The sequence below is a fragment of the Cygnus atratus genome, chromosome 10 (assembly GCF_013377495.2).
Source record: "Cygnus atratus isolate AKBS03 ecotype Queensland, Australia chromosome 10, CAtr_DNAZoo_HiC_assembly, whole genome shotgun sequence".
In the NCBI taxonomy this organism is placed as follows: Eukaryota; Metazoa; Chordata; class Aves; order Anseriformes; family Anatidae; genus Cygnus; species Cygnus atratus.
Genome location: NC_066371.1, coordinates 11,995,759 through 12,016,316, shown reverse-complemented (window position 1 = coordinate 12,016,316; position 20,558 = coordinate 11,995,759). Strand labels below are relative to the sequence as shown.

Sequence of the window (20,558 nt, the reverse complement as noted above, 5' to 3'; positions counted from 1 at the left end):
ATATATTTCAATAAATATTTTTCAAAGAAAAAAATCCAAGAAAAACTCAAAACCAGAGCAAAATGATAGGTTAAAGAAAGACTCTGGAATTTTCTTGCAACAAAATGAACTGAATTTTTTTTTCCCCTCCAAATAGATTTAGGTTTAGAACAATAATAATACTTTTATCTGAAGACTTCAAAGTCACATGCAAAAGAATATATCACAGTAAACACAGGGTTGAAGGTTTTATAGAAGAACTTCTACTGGGATTTTTTCCCTTCTTCTTTAAAAGAAATTTGTTTACTACCAGTCTTTGAAAAGCATAAAAGGGGGAAACTATAGGCTAAACAAGTAAAACTTTTACATGTAAGGAACATTTGGAGCTTTGTGAGAAGGCTGGTTTTGGTAGAATGTGCGACATGTAGCCCAATGTGAGTAATATTATATCTCAAATAAAAATCAGCCCATGAATATACATAATCCAAAAGGTAATTCTCCCAATCTCTGAAATGTAATGGAGCCACTCTAGATCACTGAGGCATGAATATTTACCGTATTCAGGCTTTACTGCTCTCGATCTGGGTTCAATTTTGCAAATTAAAATGAAGGCTCTGTGGATAGAGAGATTAAAGAAGAGCATCCCAAAGCCTGCCTGTTTCCTTGGTGTGGTAGCAGTGATCTGGTTACCCTTCTGTTAGGTTATTTCTTTTTACTTAATGGAGTAGGTCAAAAGCAATTGCGAGTGGAAAGAGGAGGTCATTATTAGGTCATAACCTTGGAGTTAAAGGCTCACTAAAGAAAATAAACACAGAGTGAACATAAAGCTGCATTTAAAAATAAAACCTGTAATGAAAAATAATATTTTCAGGTCTTTTCACTTCTATTTTGACAGGTCAAGTGAGAAAAAACAGAGCAAAGTCCTTTCTCGTGAACAAAATTCTCCTGTCCCTCCTCTAACATAAGCTCATTAATAGAAGATGTGATCTACACAAAACGTAACAAAAGTGATGAGTAATTACTAAGAGATCCAGTAGGCTTCATTAGCTGTGGCAAATGTTAACATTAACTGTGATGATTTGTACATTTTCTGTGAAATACTTGGAACATAAACACAACAGCACTCTAGTGCAATGCAGCAACAAGCAACACAAGCACATACATCAGTACAAATCAAATGACATGGTCCTATTGCTAGTGAATTCCTTGTACTAGTTACAAACGAAACAAAGGCTACCTCTGCTATGAGAGGAAAAAAGGATTAATTGTTATTCATACACGTGTCTTTTGCAAATAATCCTTTTTAGTTTATGAAATTAAAAATGATTGGTAAACAAAATCTTTATAGTTTTTCCTTGAGATAGGAATTTTTGGTGGTAAATTTTAAAGAGTTGGACTGGAAAGCAATTTTTAATCCAAGTCAGTCAGTAATAGTGATTAAAATTAGACAAGTAAATTTATATCCTCTCTATTGTATATTTTCAAAATCTGAGCAGTTGAGTCAAGTAAAGAACAAACAGATTTTATCCTTACCATCTCGGCAAATAATACTAAAGTATTAAAGGAACAAAGTAGTACAGTGCAAAGTTTGATATAGCAAAACCAAATCCTAACACACAGATAAAAGGTATAAGAAGTCGGGTTTACAGTAGTGGTTCTGATGAATCCATTCATATGCAGTTAAGGGAAAAAAAGAGGACAGAAGGGCAGAAAAATGGAGGGGTAAAAAGGTGGCAGGGGGAGGAAAGGAATGAAGAGATTATCTTATGACATTGGAAATAAAGTCAAAATATATTGGTCATTTTCTAGCCAAGCCAGCATCTACCACGTAGATGTTCCACGTGATATCTTTAGAAATAAGAAATTCACACTTTTTTTTTTAACCTCTGAGCTACATCCTGGTACCAAAGGGTTACTGTGCTTTGAAACCTTTACCAATGTCCTTACTAAACATTTAATATTTTTCTTTCTGCCTTCTTAAAGGCCCCAGATGTGTTCTTGCAGATCAAAAGAGACCAACTTATAAAGTTAAACGAAATCAAGGGCTTTTGTTCCGAGGCATCGTTGCTGAACTAATTATTCCTGGATGTTGTTTAATGAAATAGTGGTGCTATATATTAAAACAGTTAACAGGATGAGTTGCATGAGTTATAGGTAAGGTCTGATCTGGGAATATAAATTTAAGTTTTTCTTCAAAGGAGATGAAACAAACTGCTCACAACTCCCCAGTACTTTCTGTCACTGGAAGACAGAAATAAAGGAACCCAAAAATGTACAAAAGCTGAAATATCATTCTACATATTTACCCTTCCCTGAACGAAGGAGAGCAAAAGATGGGGGAGTTCAAAAAACTCCCAAGACGCTTTGAGGTGGGGAAATGAAGATCTAAGTTATCCTGTTTATTCCCTGAATGCCACAAAGCACGAGTTAAAATAAGTATTGGTAAAGTCTTGAGAGAAGCTTCATTTTAGATGTACCTACGCAAAAGAAGAAAGGACTCCCACCTTAAACAACTCAAAGCAAATAGTTACCAGAGCAATTAAGTATTTTTATTAGCAGGCAAAAAAAAGAAGTCCTTTGCCTCCCCTTTCATTTTTCCTATCCTAACACCCACTTTATTAGAATTGGATCTTTTTACTGCACAATTATTAGAATTGGATTTTTATTTATTTTTTTAAATAACACCCAACACCACTATATTTTTGGTAAAATGCTTAATTATCCATTTATCTGAGAAAAGCAAAAGACTCTAAAGATCCCTAAAGACATCTCAGACTAGGAAGGCAACTTTTCAGGACCAATGGCTCTTAGACAATAAACACTTCACTTCCCTACTGATCGTCTCTTCTGTGTTTGTATTTTACAGCCTGACACCAGCCAACCCAACACTTGACACCTAATTAACAGACCTAGGAGCTGGAGGTCTGTATATTGATCACACTAAATGGGATTAGCTTGAAATAAAAAGTTCAAAGGGTCTTGACCAAACTTCACCACAGCCCAGCTGTGACAGCTGCTATGAATTTGCGTAGCCAGTGCCCCACGTTTTTATTAAGAGGGGTCTGGCACACAAGAGCACGCAGTAGCCTATGAGATCACGAAGGTTCACCGAACAATGTCAGGCTCTGTAACTGAGGACAAAAATCCTTTTGCTTGTTTGCATAGATCTTTTTGATTAACTCCTGAAAAGGGTCCCTCACCTCTGATACGACAAGCATTTACAATAGACGTAGAGTTGTGACTTCTTTGCCTCGCAAGGATTTGTTAACTTCCTGTAGGAGAGCTGTCCAACTTGAAAAAACCTCGGTTGGAGTATAAAAGAAGTCCTGATACGTACTGTAAAGCATACTTAGTATATTCTGACAACAACAGCCTGGAGCTGTATTCAAATAATAGAACTCCAAACTATTATCTTTTAAACACACTTTCTACTTACATAAGCCTTTCAGCTGTTTTCAGGTGAACAAATACGTCTACGTTTTACACACACACAGCCATTTTTGCAGCTGCAGCCCTACTGACATGATTTTTAAACCTTCAAGATACAAACAAGTCAAAACTAACACCAAAGTATTTTGCTGTTTCTGAATACCTGTGCAAATTACTTTCTTTTTTCAAAAGCAAGCATACTTGGTAGTGGAAAACAACGCTGGCCAGTGCCTGTAACAAACCTGGGCACAGGAAACATGCTGTGACCCAGAGGGGAAACAAGCACTTGGCGCAGAGATGTGCGATACCACCGAGGCACAGAGGTATCATAAAACAGGATTCTCCTGGATAATGTCGTGTTTACCAAAACACTCAAACACTCAGCATTAACTATGAACAAAAAAGGATTTTTTTGTTGTTGTTGCTTTTATTAATTTGTTTCATAGGTTCACCCTGTCAGAATAGTTAAAAAAAAAAAAAAAAAGAAAATATCTACTCTGGAAGCTTACATATCAGTGATAAGGAAATAGTCATCAGTCAGGAGAAAGAAAACAGCTGCAAATTTATACGTTATTTTAATCCATTATGGGTCTTTCAAAAAGAAGCTAAATGCGGACCACAAAGCGACCTGAAAAATAGGCTCCCTGAGGCGGCAACATGCACAGGTACCAGAGAAGATGGCCCCATAGACATCACGCAGAAATACCTGAGGGCAGATTGTCAAAGAAGTTTGGTAAGAGCAAAGAGGGCAAATCAAAGCCTATGAAAGAGGGAACCGTTAATAGTGGCATGTAGAGGTATTTCACAGATGAAAGAAAACCTTTTAGCACTTTATACAGTATTGTGGCACACCAAAACCAGCTTTTATTGCGTTTTGTTTCTGTTTTCTATCTATGCACACCTCTTCTTGCTAGACTTCTTCCCTTGCAAAACCTCTCTTCCTCTCCTTTGGGTTTCACATCTGTTCCACGCCCTGCTAAGACAACCTTAAGTGAAATGGCCGATGACATTTCAAAGCTCCACAACCAGGCTTCAAAACGAACATTCCAAGATAGAAGATTTCGCACGTCCGTCTGTAGAGCTAGGGCTGTAAGGCTGCAACTGTCACTCCCTGGGTCTTGAAAGCACGAACCTTTTCTTTTTAAATTAAAGCTGAAATTATGTATGATCCAAAATGTGCAGGCCACAAGAAATTCTTTGAGACAACTGGATCCAGTCCAAAGAAAGCTTATCTGGCCCATCCACTAGTTCAATTTTATTCCTTATTCACTATATTTTTTTTTTTGCCAGTGTAGTTTTAAAAATTCCAGGTATTTACAATTATTCCTCCATAATCACATCTCATCTGCAGTTTTTCCCCCACTGTAGTTACTAGCTCTCACAGCTCACATCATCCAAAACTTTGGAATTATAATTCCTAAGTACTGCAAAACTGCATCGTTGCTTTTCCTCTTGACATATTACATACGTCGTAATTGCATGCACTATTTCAATTTAAAATGTTTGAGGAATGCCCAAGAACAACCCCATACACACACTACATACGTCGACATCTCTGAAAAAAAACGGACAGGCAGGATCAAATCTGAAACTAAGAACTGATCACATCATTCAAAAGAAAAACGTCAATGCTAGGAACTCCTGCTATTATAGCCAACATTGATTTGACAATTAAGTCAGCAAGTGGGTACAACCAGTTTAAGTTTCATGCCTCTGTCTCAACAGGAGGAGTAGGAGAAGCATAATTTAAGCACAGGTGAGCTTTGTTATCTTGGCCAATATTTTATGATGCTATGAATAAGCCAAGATTCCAAAGTCACTGCTTACTCCAAACTAGAGACCTAGCTTCAAGGATCAGCAAATGAAGATAATAAAAAAAAAAAAGTACATAGAATACTTAAGCATACTTTTACATTGCCATTTACTCTATATTCTGCATAGCATTTGTACACTTCATAATCTTTCAAAAGAACAGATTGGGGATACAAAGAATTTTAGAAATGAAATTTAATAGGTTGATGAAACTGCTGCCATTAGTCACTAAAAATTATCATTTTTCCATTTTTACTAAAAAGTGAAACAACACTGAGCCACTGGAATATTCTGTTCAGTCAGCGTCATTGTTTCTTGCACCCCTTTGGATATCCTTTCATAACTGCATCAGTTTTTTCTGCCCTTTTCTTGAAAAAGGTAGGTACCACTTACTGCCTTTGGCTTTTTATTTTATTGAAGTGGGATAAATTACACACTGTTTGGAAAATATTTCAACCCCTTATTTTTCTAAAGATACTATTTAAAACCCCAAAAGGATGTTAACATTTACCAAAAGCATAGGGTTAGCCTATTAGAATATCAAGTCTGACATGTTATCTAAAGGCAAAGGCTTATTTCAGTTGCTTCAGAGGAAAAACATGAAACCTCAGTACCTTACCAACTGCGCAATAATGAAAACGAGGTTGTAATGAATTCCAGTCTAACCCTCAATAGTGGATTCCAATTACTGTGCTCAGAGGAGAAGTAAAAATATTGACAAAATATAATATCATTTTTCTGATTAACTGGCGAACAATGCTGCAGAAAACCTTACACAGACGTAACTCTACAAAGAAAATCAGGTTCCGAAACTTGACTCTCTTCAGTCTCATCACATTCCCTAGTATTTGAAGGGGTGAGATGTCTCCCACTCTGCACAGAGACAAGGCTATGAAAAAGGGATACTACTATGATGAAGTTTAGCAGCAAATATTTTTGCTGTTACAGTTTAAGCAGAAGCATTATTAAACTTCGTGGGCTTTGTGGTTTAATATATATCAGAACAAGTAATTTTTCTACAAGCCTTTGGCTCCATCTGCTGACTTTTAATATTAAAAATAATTGATGAGTCTGAAAACGTTCATATTTTCAAAATATTTACGTCTTCCACATTCTCCTAAGTCTGGTTCTAAAGGTGTAACTAGACAATCCAAGTGTTTGGTCTGGTATTTTTATCTGTTAAAGATCTAGAAGCAACAATGAACCATCTCTGAGAAGGTACTGAGTGAGCCTGGGATGCACAAGAGGTAAACAAATGTTCTTTGGAAGACTGGCTGCAATTGGTTTTAAGCAACAGGTATGTATCTGGATGTTTGTGACAGAATCACCCAGCAACCGAGTCCAAATCTGAGAAGTGAGATTCCGAGCAGACTAATAAAACGAATAAAGATCCATACCACTACCCTTGTGAGGGCTCACTGGAAACACTTGCTCAACACCTGCCTGTGCTGATTTCAGCTTCTCCTATTTTCTTTGAGCCGCCCACTTCACAGAAACTAAAGCCTGTTGTATTTACGAATAAAAATATGATAAAAAATTGCTCTGAAGCTTCGAAAGCCCCAATACTTGCCTGTTGCAGCACTGATGTATTTTTCATTATTGCAGAATTCTGATCATTATCAGCATGTTACAGACTCAAACTAGATAGAATTTCCACACAAAAAAAAAAGAGTACAAGAAATAGATTGAATGTGCTCTGTAAATATAGAAGGTAGAAGTCAGATCCTATAAGTCAGATTCAATTTTAACTCAGGGGGTAGGGAGTGCTTCAAAAAGTATCAAATACAGAACCATTTAAATGGCATAAATATAAAAACAGTTTCAGTACTTCATAGACATTTTTAACAGTTAAACTATTTTTAACAGTTAAACTAAATTCATCATTAAGCAAAAGCAGCCTGATTTAGAGGAACCGAGCTCTCCTCACGGCAAATGATTTGAGTGGTACCTGTATTTCCAAAAATCTGTTTTTCCTTTATAACCCTAACTCTAAGCACCCATATTAGAAAAGAAAACCTGACAACAACAAAGCAACCAATAACGCCACACTCCCAACATTCAATACTTCCTGTGCTCTCTGAAAAGTAATTATTATTAATGAGGGAGACATGGTCAGCTTCTCATTATAAATCCCACTTTTTAAAAATGGTAGAGGAAAGATTTTTGAATATGTCATTCATAGCTTCTGTATCGGGCAACCAAGAACTTAACATTTCATTTACAGACAGGTTAAAAACACTAGGTGGAATCCATTATCTTTGCTAGAAGGAGGGGTGGGGGTTTTAACACAAAATGAAATTAACTGCTTGAACTCAATCTGAACCAGACCCTAAAGCTCACTCTTCAACACAAAGGAGTGAAGAAAGCCCATCTTTATAGCTTTTTTCAATATATACACACATACTCATTTTTATATATTTATAATAATGTATATATATTCATGTTTAATGTATATTGTTTCTGAAATTAAAATATAAAAAGCCACTTTTCACATAGCATACATACCACAGGTACCGTAGCTTCCAACAAGCTCCTTTTAAAGCTATTTAAAGTTTGCAGTTTTCCCACCAGGACTAAGACTGAAGCTATGGTATCCATTACAAGTGCCATTATTTTTAAAATGTGAAAACAAATCAGATGAACTAAAATTCTGAATAACAGCTCTCAAAAAACTTTAATAGTACACGAAACATTAAGAAGATACAAGAGTCATTTTTACATAGCCATGCTCAAATACAGGCATAGTTCCAACAGATTCAAAAAAAATATCTATTCAAAAAAGGCTCACTTACGGAAAATTACCACGACACAATTTGAGATTTAGACACGTCAGGGAAAACTTTAAAATATAAATCACATTTTAACACATCTATCTTCCTTTAATTTTCTGTGTACAGGAAAACAGCAAGAAAACAAGTATGCATACATTAAAGTACTGTGCATAATTATAAATATTTGAATCACATCACTGTATTCTCTGATGAAATCTAGCTAAATCCTGGCTCAAGGAAAAAGCACTGCTTGGAGACACTGTAGCTGGATGAAAGTGAACAACGGAAAGGCAGGACTAAAACTTTGCTGCTGAGCTGACCGGAAGCACCTTGTCCACCAGGGAAACAATAAAATGGAAAATCAAAAAGCAATAACGATTCACAGAGTTACACTCACTGTGCCACATAACGTGAACATTATGGATTCAAACAAACATTAACTCAGCCCACTACATATTGTGAATAACTACCACATATTTTTACAACTATCTGCAATGTATGCGTCAGATGGCCTAGGTCTCTCCTGCAAGCCACACCATAACCACAAAGCCAGGCGTGTTAACTTTTCTTTATGCTTCCCCCCCCATTTAAGCCTGACATAAAAATGAATTGCTTTGCCCATCTTTTCATATAAAATAATGTTCAAAACATCAACAATATTAATTAGTTTAAATATGCGCAACCTGATGGATGAGAACTGGAATTGACCTTCAGAAAAATACAGAAATTGATCATGCTTTTGCTTCTTCTAATTGAAATTAACACAGGAAGCTTATGTTCTAAAGCCACACAAACTCAAACAGCAACTCCTGTGAACAGAACCCTTACCTTCACATTCCTGTTTGTGTGTTGTTACTAAAGAGTGAGCATTGTTAAAAAAACATTTAGCTTCCTCCCAGTAATATCCCCCTTTTAAAGAAAAAAGTACACGAAGCCATGGAGTACCACATTGATGGAAATATGCTTAATGCTTCCGGTAATACCCCAAGTGAAAAGTATTAAGTCTATATCTGTTTTAAAGATTATAGATTAACAGAGACAACTGAAGCCACAGTTGACTTCCCTTTCCTTCTTATTATTCCTATTACCTCTGTTTCTACTGTTCTAAACAGTCAACCTGAAGCTTGCATCAAATATATTTTCAGAGATTCTGAAATATTTGACAGCTTCTCTAAAAGTGGGGAAAGCCTGTGATCTCACAGAAGACAATTATTTATCTGCAATCTGAATGTATCACACATCTGTAAAGTGGATTTGAAAAACACAAGTTTAACAACCCAGGAAGAAAGGATGGGTGGGTGGTGTAAGCAAAGAGGAAAACAAAGCAGGGACACAAATTGTAGGAACGTCTTGAAAGAAATCTGAATTTTTTTGTACTGTTAGGAATAATAATGTTCATTATCTTAGAACTCTTCACTGATCTGTTAGCATTTACTGCAGGAAGGAAGAACAGATATGACTTCTACCAATTTGAACATTTCCATCATTTTCCCCCTATTTAGCAAACTGCATGCCTAAAAAAATATTAATAAATATTAATACATCAGAATAAATTAAACTTTCTTCCTATGTAGCATCTCAGGCTCACAGTAAACCTCCCAGAAGGGCTCAGAGCAAGCTAGGAGCCCACCACATCAGAGACCTTCCTCTACCCATAGCAGATTAAAGACAAGGATGCTACACAGGGCATATGCACACTTAATAGGTTCCTCTACAGCCTAAACAATCAAGTGGCATTCGACAAGACTGGAATGAAGCATTAATTTGCAGGTCCTTACCAATTGGATACATTTAGTAAAATGGATACATCATGTCAACAACAGAAGAAATATGTGAAATAGCAACACTATTACACTGTGCAAAACATCATTCCTAGTCAATCACCACCTGCCTCCAATTCTCTCCTAAAACCCAGCACACAATGATCCAGGGTAGGATTTTGTGTTTTATTGTTTTACAAAGATTTGTATACTATTTTGCATTTAGACTAAACTAACTGGCTTTGGTTTGTGCTGATTCAAGGACAAACTGGACGTTTTAGTCTTATTAGGCATTTATTTCAGTCCTTTCATAAAAATACGTATTTTCAAGTTTCCCCTTACAATCCTCTTTTCTGTGGAAACCACAGAAAACATTTTGTGTGTTTGTGGTATACCTGCATATTCCTCATTCCCTAAAGACTTCAAAGTATTGTCAGTTGATCTCCACAAGCATGATCTGTGTCTTCTAGTAGACAAAGCAAATATCATGTGAACAACACCTATGTCTCAAAACTAAACCAATTTATAATAGCATTTTTCCCCAAAACCACAATTTAACTTATTGCAGTTCAATATACCAGGCACTGCACATCAGACAAAAAAAACTCTGCTAGAAATGGTTACCACAGAAGTCTATTCAAATTCCTTATACAGTAAATACATTAAGAAAAGGCAAATACCAACTGAACTGAAAAACAAAGTGGTCAGATGAAGACTGAGAAAAGAGCAGAACTTCAAGAGGTTCTGAAGCCTTACATTGAACAAGTAAACTTCAGCATCTTTTTCAGTACCTCTCTTTTCCGCTGAAGAAAAAAAAATGTCCATGTCTCCACATAACAAGATCCTTGTTTCCAATGAGTTAATCTGTTTTCATTGCTGATTTCTGCTACCTGAACTGAACAAGCAGTAGTCATCTCTGCCTTTTTTTTTTTCAGAATCTATTACATGCCCTATTTATAGAATGTTAAAAAAAAAAACAGGTTGTCTAGATAGAAAACAGGTCAACTACTAGATCTAAACTATAAGACTTTTGTGAAAACTTCAGTCTATAGTTGAGCATTTAAAGATGTATTAGCGACTCATTAAAAAGGCTGACCTTTTCATTATGATTCACAAAGTGTGAAACATTTATTCTTGATTATTTATAAGAAAAAAAGAAGCTAGTTTATACCATATGCTTTCAAGTTAATATTTAAAACCACAAAGAGCCTGGGAGTTTATAGTTTTCATTTTAGCCAGCTGCAAATGAAAATCTGTATCTAGGCATTTGTATCTTGTTCATCACAGTACTATCTGTGCAGCTTCCATAATTATATCATTCCAGCAGATATTGTAAATATTGTCTTTCTCCAGTATTACTTTTTCTTTCATTTCAAAGTGCACCAACTATTATAATATAGTATTATGGGAATGCTGAATAGATGTGTCTTAAATTTACTTTAAACAATACCTGTTATTGTCACAGGCATACAACAAGAGATTCAGGTGATGAGCTGAATAAGTTTAAATAGCAAAGTCAATTCTCCTGCAACTTTCACAGCAATAACAGCATAAAGTTTATGAAGAGGGGGGATGGTGTCTCAGGAAGACACAGGAAAAGGCATGAAATCCACAGGACTTTCTATGGTGTTAGAACACTTCATTTCATGGTTTTGGCTGCAACAGAGTTAATTTTCTTTGGGGAGGCTAATATGACGCTGTTTTGGGTTTCTGATGAAAACAGCAGTAATAACACACCGACGTTTTAGCTGTTGCAGAGTGGTGCTTACGCAGAGCCAAGGACTGTTCAGCTTCTATTGCTCTTCCAGCGAGCAGGCTGGGGGTGCACGAGGAGCTGGGTAGGGGACACAGCCAGGACAGCTGGCCCAGCCTGTCCAAAGGGATGTCCCATAGCACATGACATGTTCAGCAACAGAAGACAGTGGAAAGAAGAAAAGTGGGGGTGGGAGGACGGATATTCGAGCTGATGGCTTTCATCTTCCCAAGAAACTGTTACGCATGATGAGTCCTGCTTTCCTGGAAGCGGCTGAACACCCGCCTGCTGATAAGAAGTACTGAACGAATTCCTTGCTTTGCTTGCGTGCAAGGCTTTTGCTCTACCTAGTAACCGTCTTTATCTTAACCCGTGAGTTCTCACACTTTCACCTTTACTATTCTCTCTCCCATCCCACCTGGGGAGTAAGCGAGAGGCTGCGTGGTACTGAGTTGCCTGCCAAGTTAAACCTCAGCACTTCATCAAGAAAGCACTACGGTAAGAGCGATTTTAGATTCCTAGGTACTTATGCACTAGCCCATACTGGTCTATCTTTTGGTCAAATCTAGAAGGTCACCTTCAAAAGCCTTGGTTAAGTAATATTTCCAAAGCACAAACCCATTTTTTTCCCACTGCATGGATCTGATCAGAACTTTACAGTTTACAGAACATGGCTTAGTTAACACTGTGCTTGCTGAATAGTTCTACTTCTTAACAGCCTGATCAAATGAGGAATTGTACTGTATATGGATGACCAAGGAAGAACAAAAAGCAACATTCCCTTCCTTCATTCTGGTTACTGACATTTTGCCAAAGCCTCCAGCACTTGAACTTAAATATTTAAAACATGATAGTTACTCACTGACCTAACTAAGCCTACTCATACTAAAGTTACATTCACAGCAGGAATGCAATGTGAAAGCTATGTTTACCATATAGGAGGTTACCTTTCCAATTACTATTCAAGCATTCCAATAAGATTCCTGCTCGAACAATATGTGTACGTGCATGTGGGTCTGTTTTCAATTGAATTGGATTGATAACAATTCTACCTGGTAAATTAAAATAAATAAAAATGAAGTTAATGACCTGGCAGCAGCGATGCTTAAGCAAACAAGTTATGCAAACACAAAACAGTCATCCTCTGCTTTACAAAGTTACCAAAGTTTAAACAAAAAGGCATTCGTATGGAAGTCGGTGATTACTATATCAATGTCCACTGACTTAGTTTCAAACTCATCTCGAACCCCAGTGTAAATCACAAAGATGAAACACTTGATTACCGGACCAGCAACTGTTCTACAGGAAACATTATCTAGTAAGTCCCAGGATAACAGGCAGGTTTTGTTGAGTTGCATCTAAGCAATGCCTCAAGTCATCTTAAGACTTTTCTCCTCCTGTACAGAACTTGTATGCATTGCTTAGAGTACCCATTTTGGATAGCTGCATGGCTCCTTTTTAACAGTAAATGCAAGACATTCAGCCCTAGGAAATCAATAGCTGGCATATCCTTTAGAGGTGGTATCGGAACCTGCTTATCCATCATCATCAGAAACTGCCCTTTGGAGGACACCACCATTCAGCGTTTATCATGTCTTTTTTCTTTCTCTCCCCTTTGTCTCATCAGACTTGCTCTAGCTTCAGCCGATGGAAAGGAGTTAAAAAATGCCATCCCAAGGTTTCTCATCTGACCTTGATTGGTACTTGGCTTCAAACAGAGGTTTCAAGCCAAGACTGCAACAACAGCAGCTGACAAAAAAGACAGAGAAAAAAAAGTTTCTTCAAGCTATGGTGAAAGTGGAAAAGATCAGTCACCTTGAAGAGCAAACTTTGAGCCTGGAAAAGCAGCTAGAGACAGAGTGAGATGGAAATAGAAGACGAAGGGAATGAGCACATGAGGGAGGCTAAAGCAATAAATATAAATCTAAATGTCAGGTATCATCTTAAAAGCTTAGACGTTCGGTTTTCAACTTTGTTCTGTTGTCACAAACCTGCACGTTAGTTACACATCTAGTTGTACTGAAGCTAGCTCTCTCACTACCAGTGTACATGCACATATTCCATTTCTGCAGTAGTGGCACTTTTGTATTTGGACACTGAGCTTTTGCCGCAGATCCAGCAACCCAGTACATTGATATCCCCAGGGAGATACAGAATACTGAGCAACACAGACAACACAGCAGCCAGCTGCATCCATAACAATCACTAATGAAACTATTACACTTCAGTGCCAAGACCAATCTCAGAAAAGCCCCACACGTATCATTTTCCTGACAGTCCATGGGTTTCCTCTTCTTCAGCTCAGTTTCCTTCCTGTATTTCTGCCTTGTATTTCTGTAACAACCTTCTTCAGCTTTTTTTAAACAATTCTCATGAGACAGATCATCTACTAAAACCTGAACAGAAGAAATATAATTTCACTTATCTAAGAAAATCAGTCATTACATTGAAGAAAAAACACAAAGTTCAACTCTCAATGTAATTTCATCTACTTGGACACAGTCAAGATGATCCCCAATTTCTTTTTCATTTTGAACCCCACTGAACAGAGTACCAATAGCTCTCCGCACTTTCTAACTATCAAGACAAAATTATCTGTGGCAGTAGCACAAAAAACGTATTTTAAGTCATCTCATGTATTAACCACAACCAGCCAAAGCTGCAGATAAACCTGAACAATCAGCACCACAGACATACCGTAGAAGTTAAAGTCTATCTTGGAGAACATTATAGTTACCAACAATGCTGCACTTTCTCATGCATCAGTCATTTAAAGATGTCTTAAGTGGATAGATGCAACACAAATCCCTTACTTTTCTGATCTATTGTAGGAATAAACACGTACAACTTCTTGAATAATTCTTCCTCATCCATTAGAAGGCAATCTGTATCCAAACCGTAGCTAGCTGTCAGGGAGCACAGGGTACAACCTAGATCCTCAAGAAAGCTGCTTATCAATTTACTTAGTATTTGAAGAGTTAATTAGCCAGCACTGACCAGGCCACTTTTCTGCCTGCGACATCACATTAGACACACAAGTTCCAAAAATACAGCGCATGGTTTGGATTAGCACTGCTCAGGTTGGCTGCTCTCCCCCTGGCTTTCTTCCCTTCTGCTCTGACCAAGAAGAAAAACTTAAAACCCCATGATAAGCATCCTGCTCCCTCTGTTATGTCTTATCCCTGGTCCTGAATAGAATATGGCTTAATACAGCAAGTCCTGATCTTGCTCCCTCTTTTTACTATACCTGCATGAGGCTTAATAAAAATGGCAAGCGATACAAACCTAGCTACTGTACATCAGTAGTGGGTGGCTAAAAAATAGCAGCGTACAAAACTCATGAGTCTTTTTAAAGTCTGAATTTAATTAGATTTTTTTCTTCCAAAATTAAAATGGATTCCTTTCCTTTGTGGTCTTTTTCTTTAAGGAGTCATAAATGGTAAAAAGTTACAGAAGTATACACTGAAAATGAGGGAACTGATCTTTAAAAGAGCTCAGCATCTGCTATTCCTAGTCTCTTAAGAGATCAAGCCAAAAAGATTTGAGAAGTTTTTATTGCCAGATCTAAATTTTATTCCATGGGCACTGGATCAGGTCTTTAATCCTTTACTTAACCACAAAGAACTGTGCTGAGGAGTTTAATTCTTCCAAAACAACTGATAATATCCCCAAATGTTGAAAAAATGCTTTCCAGTAAGCCAAATCCTGCATGTTTTGCTTTTAAGTAAATGCCACAGCAGATACAAAACCAGTAGGATTCACTCTGATGTTTTCTAGGAAAGGAGAAAATCTCCAAAAAATACAACCCATGCTTTAGAAGTGGCAGACAAAGAAACAGTTCAATACTTGTTCAGAATTAAACTGCATGTATAACATTATGCAGACGTTTAATTTATTGATTTAGAATTTAACACTCGTATTTTATTACCCACATATTTTAATATGTATTATGAACCGTCTTCTCACCGGGAAACAATTTTGTCAGTTACATTTAATTCATTCCCCCCACACACACACTTCTTGAACTGCCCTTCTTCACAGCATATCAATGAAAAGGAAAGTTGGCTGAAAAGTTTATCATAACAAGAAAGTACTGATACAGTAAGTTAAAGCCAGGCTTCAAAGGGAAAAGCAAGGTGGAAATTGAGACATTTCTAGCCATCACAGAATTTAGGTTCTGGAATAGGCTCCCAAGAAGAACAGTGGGACAAAATGGTTAGTTTTAAATGAATCTTAGTAACTTTCTGTAATGTTATTTGACATAACTGCTAACACAGCAAGTTGTACTCAGTGACAAGGTATCCTTCTCTCACATACCCCTAGGAAGGGGAACAAAAGATTTCACAAACAAGCCACCTTCTACATGAGCTAGGCTTCTTCCCCAGCAGATGAACTGTAGCATTTGAACGGCTGCTTTAGCACCATTGGTTAAGGAACATCCAAGAAGCCTTGAAAAACCAGGTATAGAAACAGCAGTCAGGTATCCTTTCAGAAAATTTAGCATTGGCTCTACTTGCAGTGCAAAGCAAAATACAATCAAGATATCCTGAATTTTGGAAGAGGTATACTTTGAGGAACAAGGAATGGAAAATGGAAGTGGTAAACGTTTAAAATTTCACCATGAAATTCCACATACAAGTTTCTCTGTGATATGACTCAGTGGATTTTTTAACCAACTTTGTTTTCTGAGATTTAAATACAGAAATTTATGTCCTCTGACATAATTTATGTCCTCTTCAATAGTGCAACTCTATATGATCTTGCATAAAGTTCTGAAATACATTGAAATTAGTTATTAGACTTACATACTAAAGCTCACTGATCAGAGGTCTTGGAATGTCAAATAGACTGAAGCAGTCACACAGGAAAAAGCAGAACTATGTAGAGTTCAAATAGCTACAGTGGTTTGAAGGTAATAACCCGAATAGTATCTGTAAGGCCATTTTATCAGACACTGGAGAAGTTCTTTGTTCAATGAATCTTAAAAGCTACAGAATGTCGTCCAGAAAACAGACCAAGGTTATTTAGCCAACAAGGTAGCTAAAAAAGATCTCTTTCCATATAGCCAAAGCATATGAAGCCATGAAGCTATTTAAGTGTTACACTTACAAAGAGATACTTCTTACAAGTCCATAAAGGCAATGTAGTTTGACATCAAATAGGCCCTTGCCAAGACAAAAACTACTACTGGTTTAAACTGATATTCATTTTCTAAGAGACTTGACTAGATAAAAGAAAGTTTCTCATTTTTCTCCTCCATACTTGATGTCTCAGGTGACCTCTTAAAAGTATATCAAAGTACAAAAGCACCTGGATGACCGTCCTCTAGCTACAACAGAAGCAGTTCATAAACCTTCTTGCAACTTCTGAGACTGATGTATTTGGAATTAGTAACAGAAATTGCACAAACAACAGTGACAACAAGGGCTGGACTCAGTATGAACATTCCTCTTCCCCTTTGACGATAACTGCTCAATTGCTCCTTGCAGATAAAAAATCTGACATCTAAGAGGCACCTCCCTAGGGCAGTCCAATCATTGGGTGTCCAGAATTTGTTTATTACACAAGAAAACTTTGTATTATATTACGGCACTGCATTAGTCCGCCCCCGCACACAGCAAAAATCAGCTGAAAAAACCCACCAGGCAATCAGCTTGCATCAACTTGCTCTAATATTCATCAATAACTACATTAAACAAAACAGCTAGGATCGTGAATATAAAGCACAAGTTAAGTTTCTTCTGCTTAGAAATTCTGAAAGAAGAGTGGTGTTTGTACCTGCTGCCACAAACATGCTTTGTGGCTGCTGTATGCCTGCAGGAGTTGCTCACAGCTAAGGCAGTGCTGGATTAACACTTTCAGGATGACCAGATATGTTACTGACAGATCAAGGTGCAACTGCTTTGCTTTGAAACAAGCATACCTACAAAGTGACTTCAGACTACCTCCCTGGCTTAATATCCATTTACAGTGAACATCTGTCTCCACCCCCTTACTCGGTTCAACATGACCTCTTCCATGAACTCTCACAACTCTGTCTTAAGAGTGATTCTTATTAGCTAACCTGGAACACTTTTTGTGCCTGAAAACATCTTCTCTTTAAAGGAATACTAACATATCACTGTTTTATACAATCTTCCTGTACTTCTAGTGTGTCTGCAACTGTGCAATCCAAAGCCAGAATCACTAACCCTGGGCAGAAGGAAGACGACATCCCACACTGCATTTAACATTACTTCTCACACAGGACTTTGTTTGTGTTAAGACAATCAGTAAGAAAAAAAGTCGCGGTTCTTGCCTATTTTGCATTGGCCTCGTAAGCAGATGCTGTTCTTAAGCTATTATTTTTCTTTTCACCTGTGTAAGGAAGGCAAAGATACTTCTCCCCCACTGAAAAAATTTACCTTTTTCAATTAAAGAATGCTATAAAAAACAGCTCTACAATCTCACATGCTCACAAACTAAAGTCACTAAACATAATGTACTTAGACCAATATTTTGAAATGATTAGGGCCAAACTTATCAGTAAAGTAAAGTGAATCTATGCTGGGAAAAAAAATCCTTACTATTTCACTCCAGGAACTTTTATAAAGCAGAAATAAAAATGTCACAAGTTGTTACAGTTTATAAACTGGAAGACTGTAGAGATTGAAAGACCACTGAAGTAATCTTCATGGACATTCAGAATTCTGCCAACACTATGTTTTTGCTGCAGAAATCCTACGTTCATGCTCTTCAAGGTGGATTTCAAGTGCTAGTGAGCAAATAGTACTAACTCAATCGGATAGTGAACTGTTTGCTGTGTCAAAGCTTTTTGCCAAAAACATATATATAATTTTTCTTTTTGCTGTATGGATAATCAACCCCAGATGGCAATTTACATAGGCAACAGCATAAAGGAATCCATGCACTGCTGGTGCTCTCAGCCCCAATCAGAGCAAGCATGGGCGTTTGAGAATGTCACTGTTTATTTTTAATTGCTGTGTCCCTCCTTTGTGCAGGTTCAAGCGGTCAAAGATGTCGAAGTCCATTAGTAGAACTGGACGGTGATGCCACTTCATTTGGTGAGAGGGTTCCTCAAATTTAAAAAGCAGCTGGTTTGTAATGTCCCTAAATGCCCAGTGGGCACCAGCTGTCAATCTCAGTTACCATAGGGTCAGGGCAAAAAAAGGTCAGAGAGAGTCATAAACCACAATGTGTTGTGAAATGTGCTTCCTCCATTACCTTGTAGGCCTGAGAAAGGTTTGACCTTTTATAGGTATCCTAACCCAACTCTGCATGATGCTAGCAGGGGTAAGGACAACACACAATTCAAACTTACAAAAGTTGCTTCCTTTTAACTGTGCCGTGGTTACCTGTACACTATGAGCAGTCACATTCACAGGCTGCTCGTGGCAAAGAGCAAAATGCTGCTCACGACTACTACCACTCCGAGCTATGGCACATCTGCTGTCTCACAGAAGGCAGTGGAAGGACTAGTTCATTAACAGCAACTGAAAATAACAAACTTTGAGGGAAATTGTTAATGCCATAAAAGCCAAGTGATCTGGCTTCTCTTTGTCAATGTCTGTTTATCTGCTAGCTTGGTCTTTCACTTCTCTGTAAATAAAATAGGAACACCAGATAAGCAGTTCAAAGTCCACTGAATGTCCTCTTGACTTTCTACAGGCTCTCTAAAAATCCCAACCGCAGCAAGCCACACACCGCATTCCAGCAGCTCTTCCAGAACATGCTGACATCAATTAAACCCCTGGCAAACAACGATAATGTGCTTCAAGCATTTCCCTGCCTTCTTCTTGCCATTTCCATGCACTCTTCTTGACACTTCTATCACTTCCAGACATCTCAGGAAGCCTACCTGGTCAGATTCTTTTTTTTTAGGCATGTCCTGTCTTGGAAGCATGCCCACCTTGCTTTTCTGAAGTTGAAAATCTAAACACACTCATCTAGGTCAGCCTTCCCTCTTCTTCATTCAACTAAAATTATGGAGGTAACCTTACTGGCTGCGTTACTTAATCTCTTTCTCCCTATTATAAACATAGCTTATATTAGAGTATCAGAAAAGTAATGACACTGAAAATAATGAAATAATTTCAGACTGCCGAACACACTCTTCTTTGTTGAATGTCTCTTTCTATCAGGAAAACTGGGGGGAGTGAAAATGAGAGACTCACCTTCAGGGCAGGAATCTCCACATTGTCACCAAGGCTAACAGAGCCAGAAAGAATAGTCCCTGTCATCACCGTGCCTTGACCCTTGATAGAGAAACAGTGGTCGACTGCCATAAGGAAGTTTCCCGAGGGGTCTCTCGATGGCAGGTAAGCCTGAGACTTCAGGACCTGAGAAAAGAAAGATAAAAGCAGAACCATGCCTGGGTGAAAAGTCATGACAGCCATACAGCAAAAGGAAGGCAAGCGGATGATTGATTGAACAGGCTTGCAGTTTTACTGATTTCAGGCATCTCCCAGCGAGCTTAGAACGCACCAATGTCAAATTAACTGTGCGTGCCATAGAGGAGATGCACACTTAGCAGCAGGAACACTTCGATTTTCTGCCTTAGAAAGATTTGGTGCTGCACATTTAGCTTGGTTAGCAGAACTGCACTGGCAATAAAGTTGCTGCCAAACTCAATATAAACACTGTAGCAAAGCAAATGAAAAAAAACCTGCACCCGTCTCCCCCTCCTCCCCACCCTCAAAGTACAGTCTTACAGTGTATTTTGCTACTTCAGCTCTTTTTGATTTAGTGCAAATTAACTTACATAAAGATATTAGCCCCATCCCTGCCTCCCTCCCAGAAAAACTATTACACTGGGATAAGTTTCAAAGTCAACTTCCCCTTCAGATTTACGTTAACACTTCTTGGAGGATCAAGCCACTAAGAAAAACAGCTATGTAAGCATCACTTTCTAGAGAAAATATCAAAGTTTAGGACTTCTGTTTTGCTGACAAATAACTATGCTTCTTAAACTACATCATCAGAGGCAGAAGACTAATTATAAAATTGCAGTCACATACCCAGCAGTGGTTCACAGGAACTGGTTCACCCATCTCA

General features: G+C 37.7%; 1 protein-coding gene across 1 annotated transcript in view; it reads right to left on the bottom strand.

Moving 5' to 3' along the window:
• The window catches only part of EEFSEC (eukaryotic elongation factor, selenocysteine-tRNA specific), a 124,796-nt gene that overhangs the window by 63,937 nt on the left and 40,301 nt on the right, over positions 1-20,558 (bottom strand). The window contains exon 5 of the mRNA XM_035546846.2: positions 19,679-19,843. Within this exon, the coding sequence (XP_035402739.2) occupies positions 19,679-19,843 (165 nt within the window). The remainder of the gene's footprint in view (positions 1-19,678; positions 19,844-20,558) is intronic.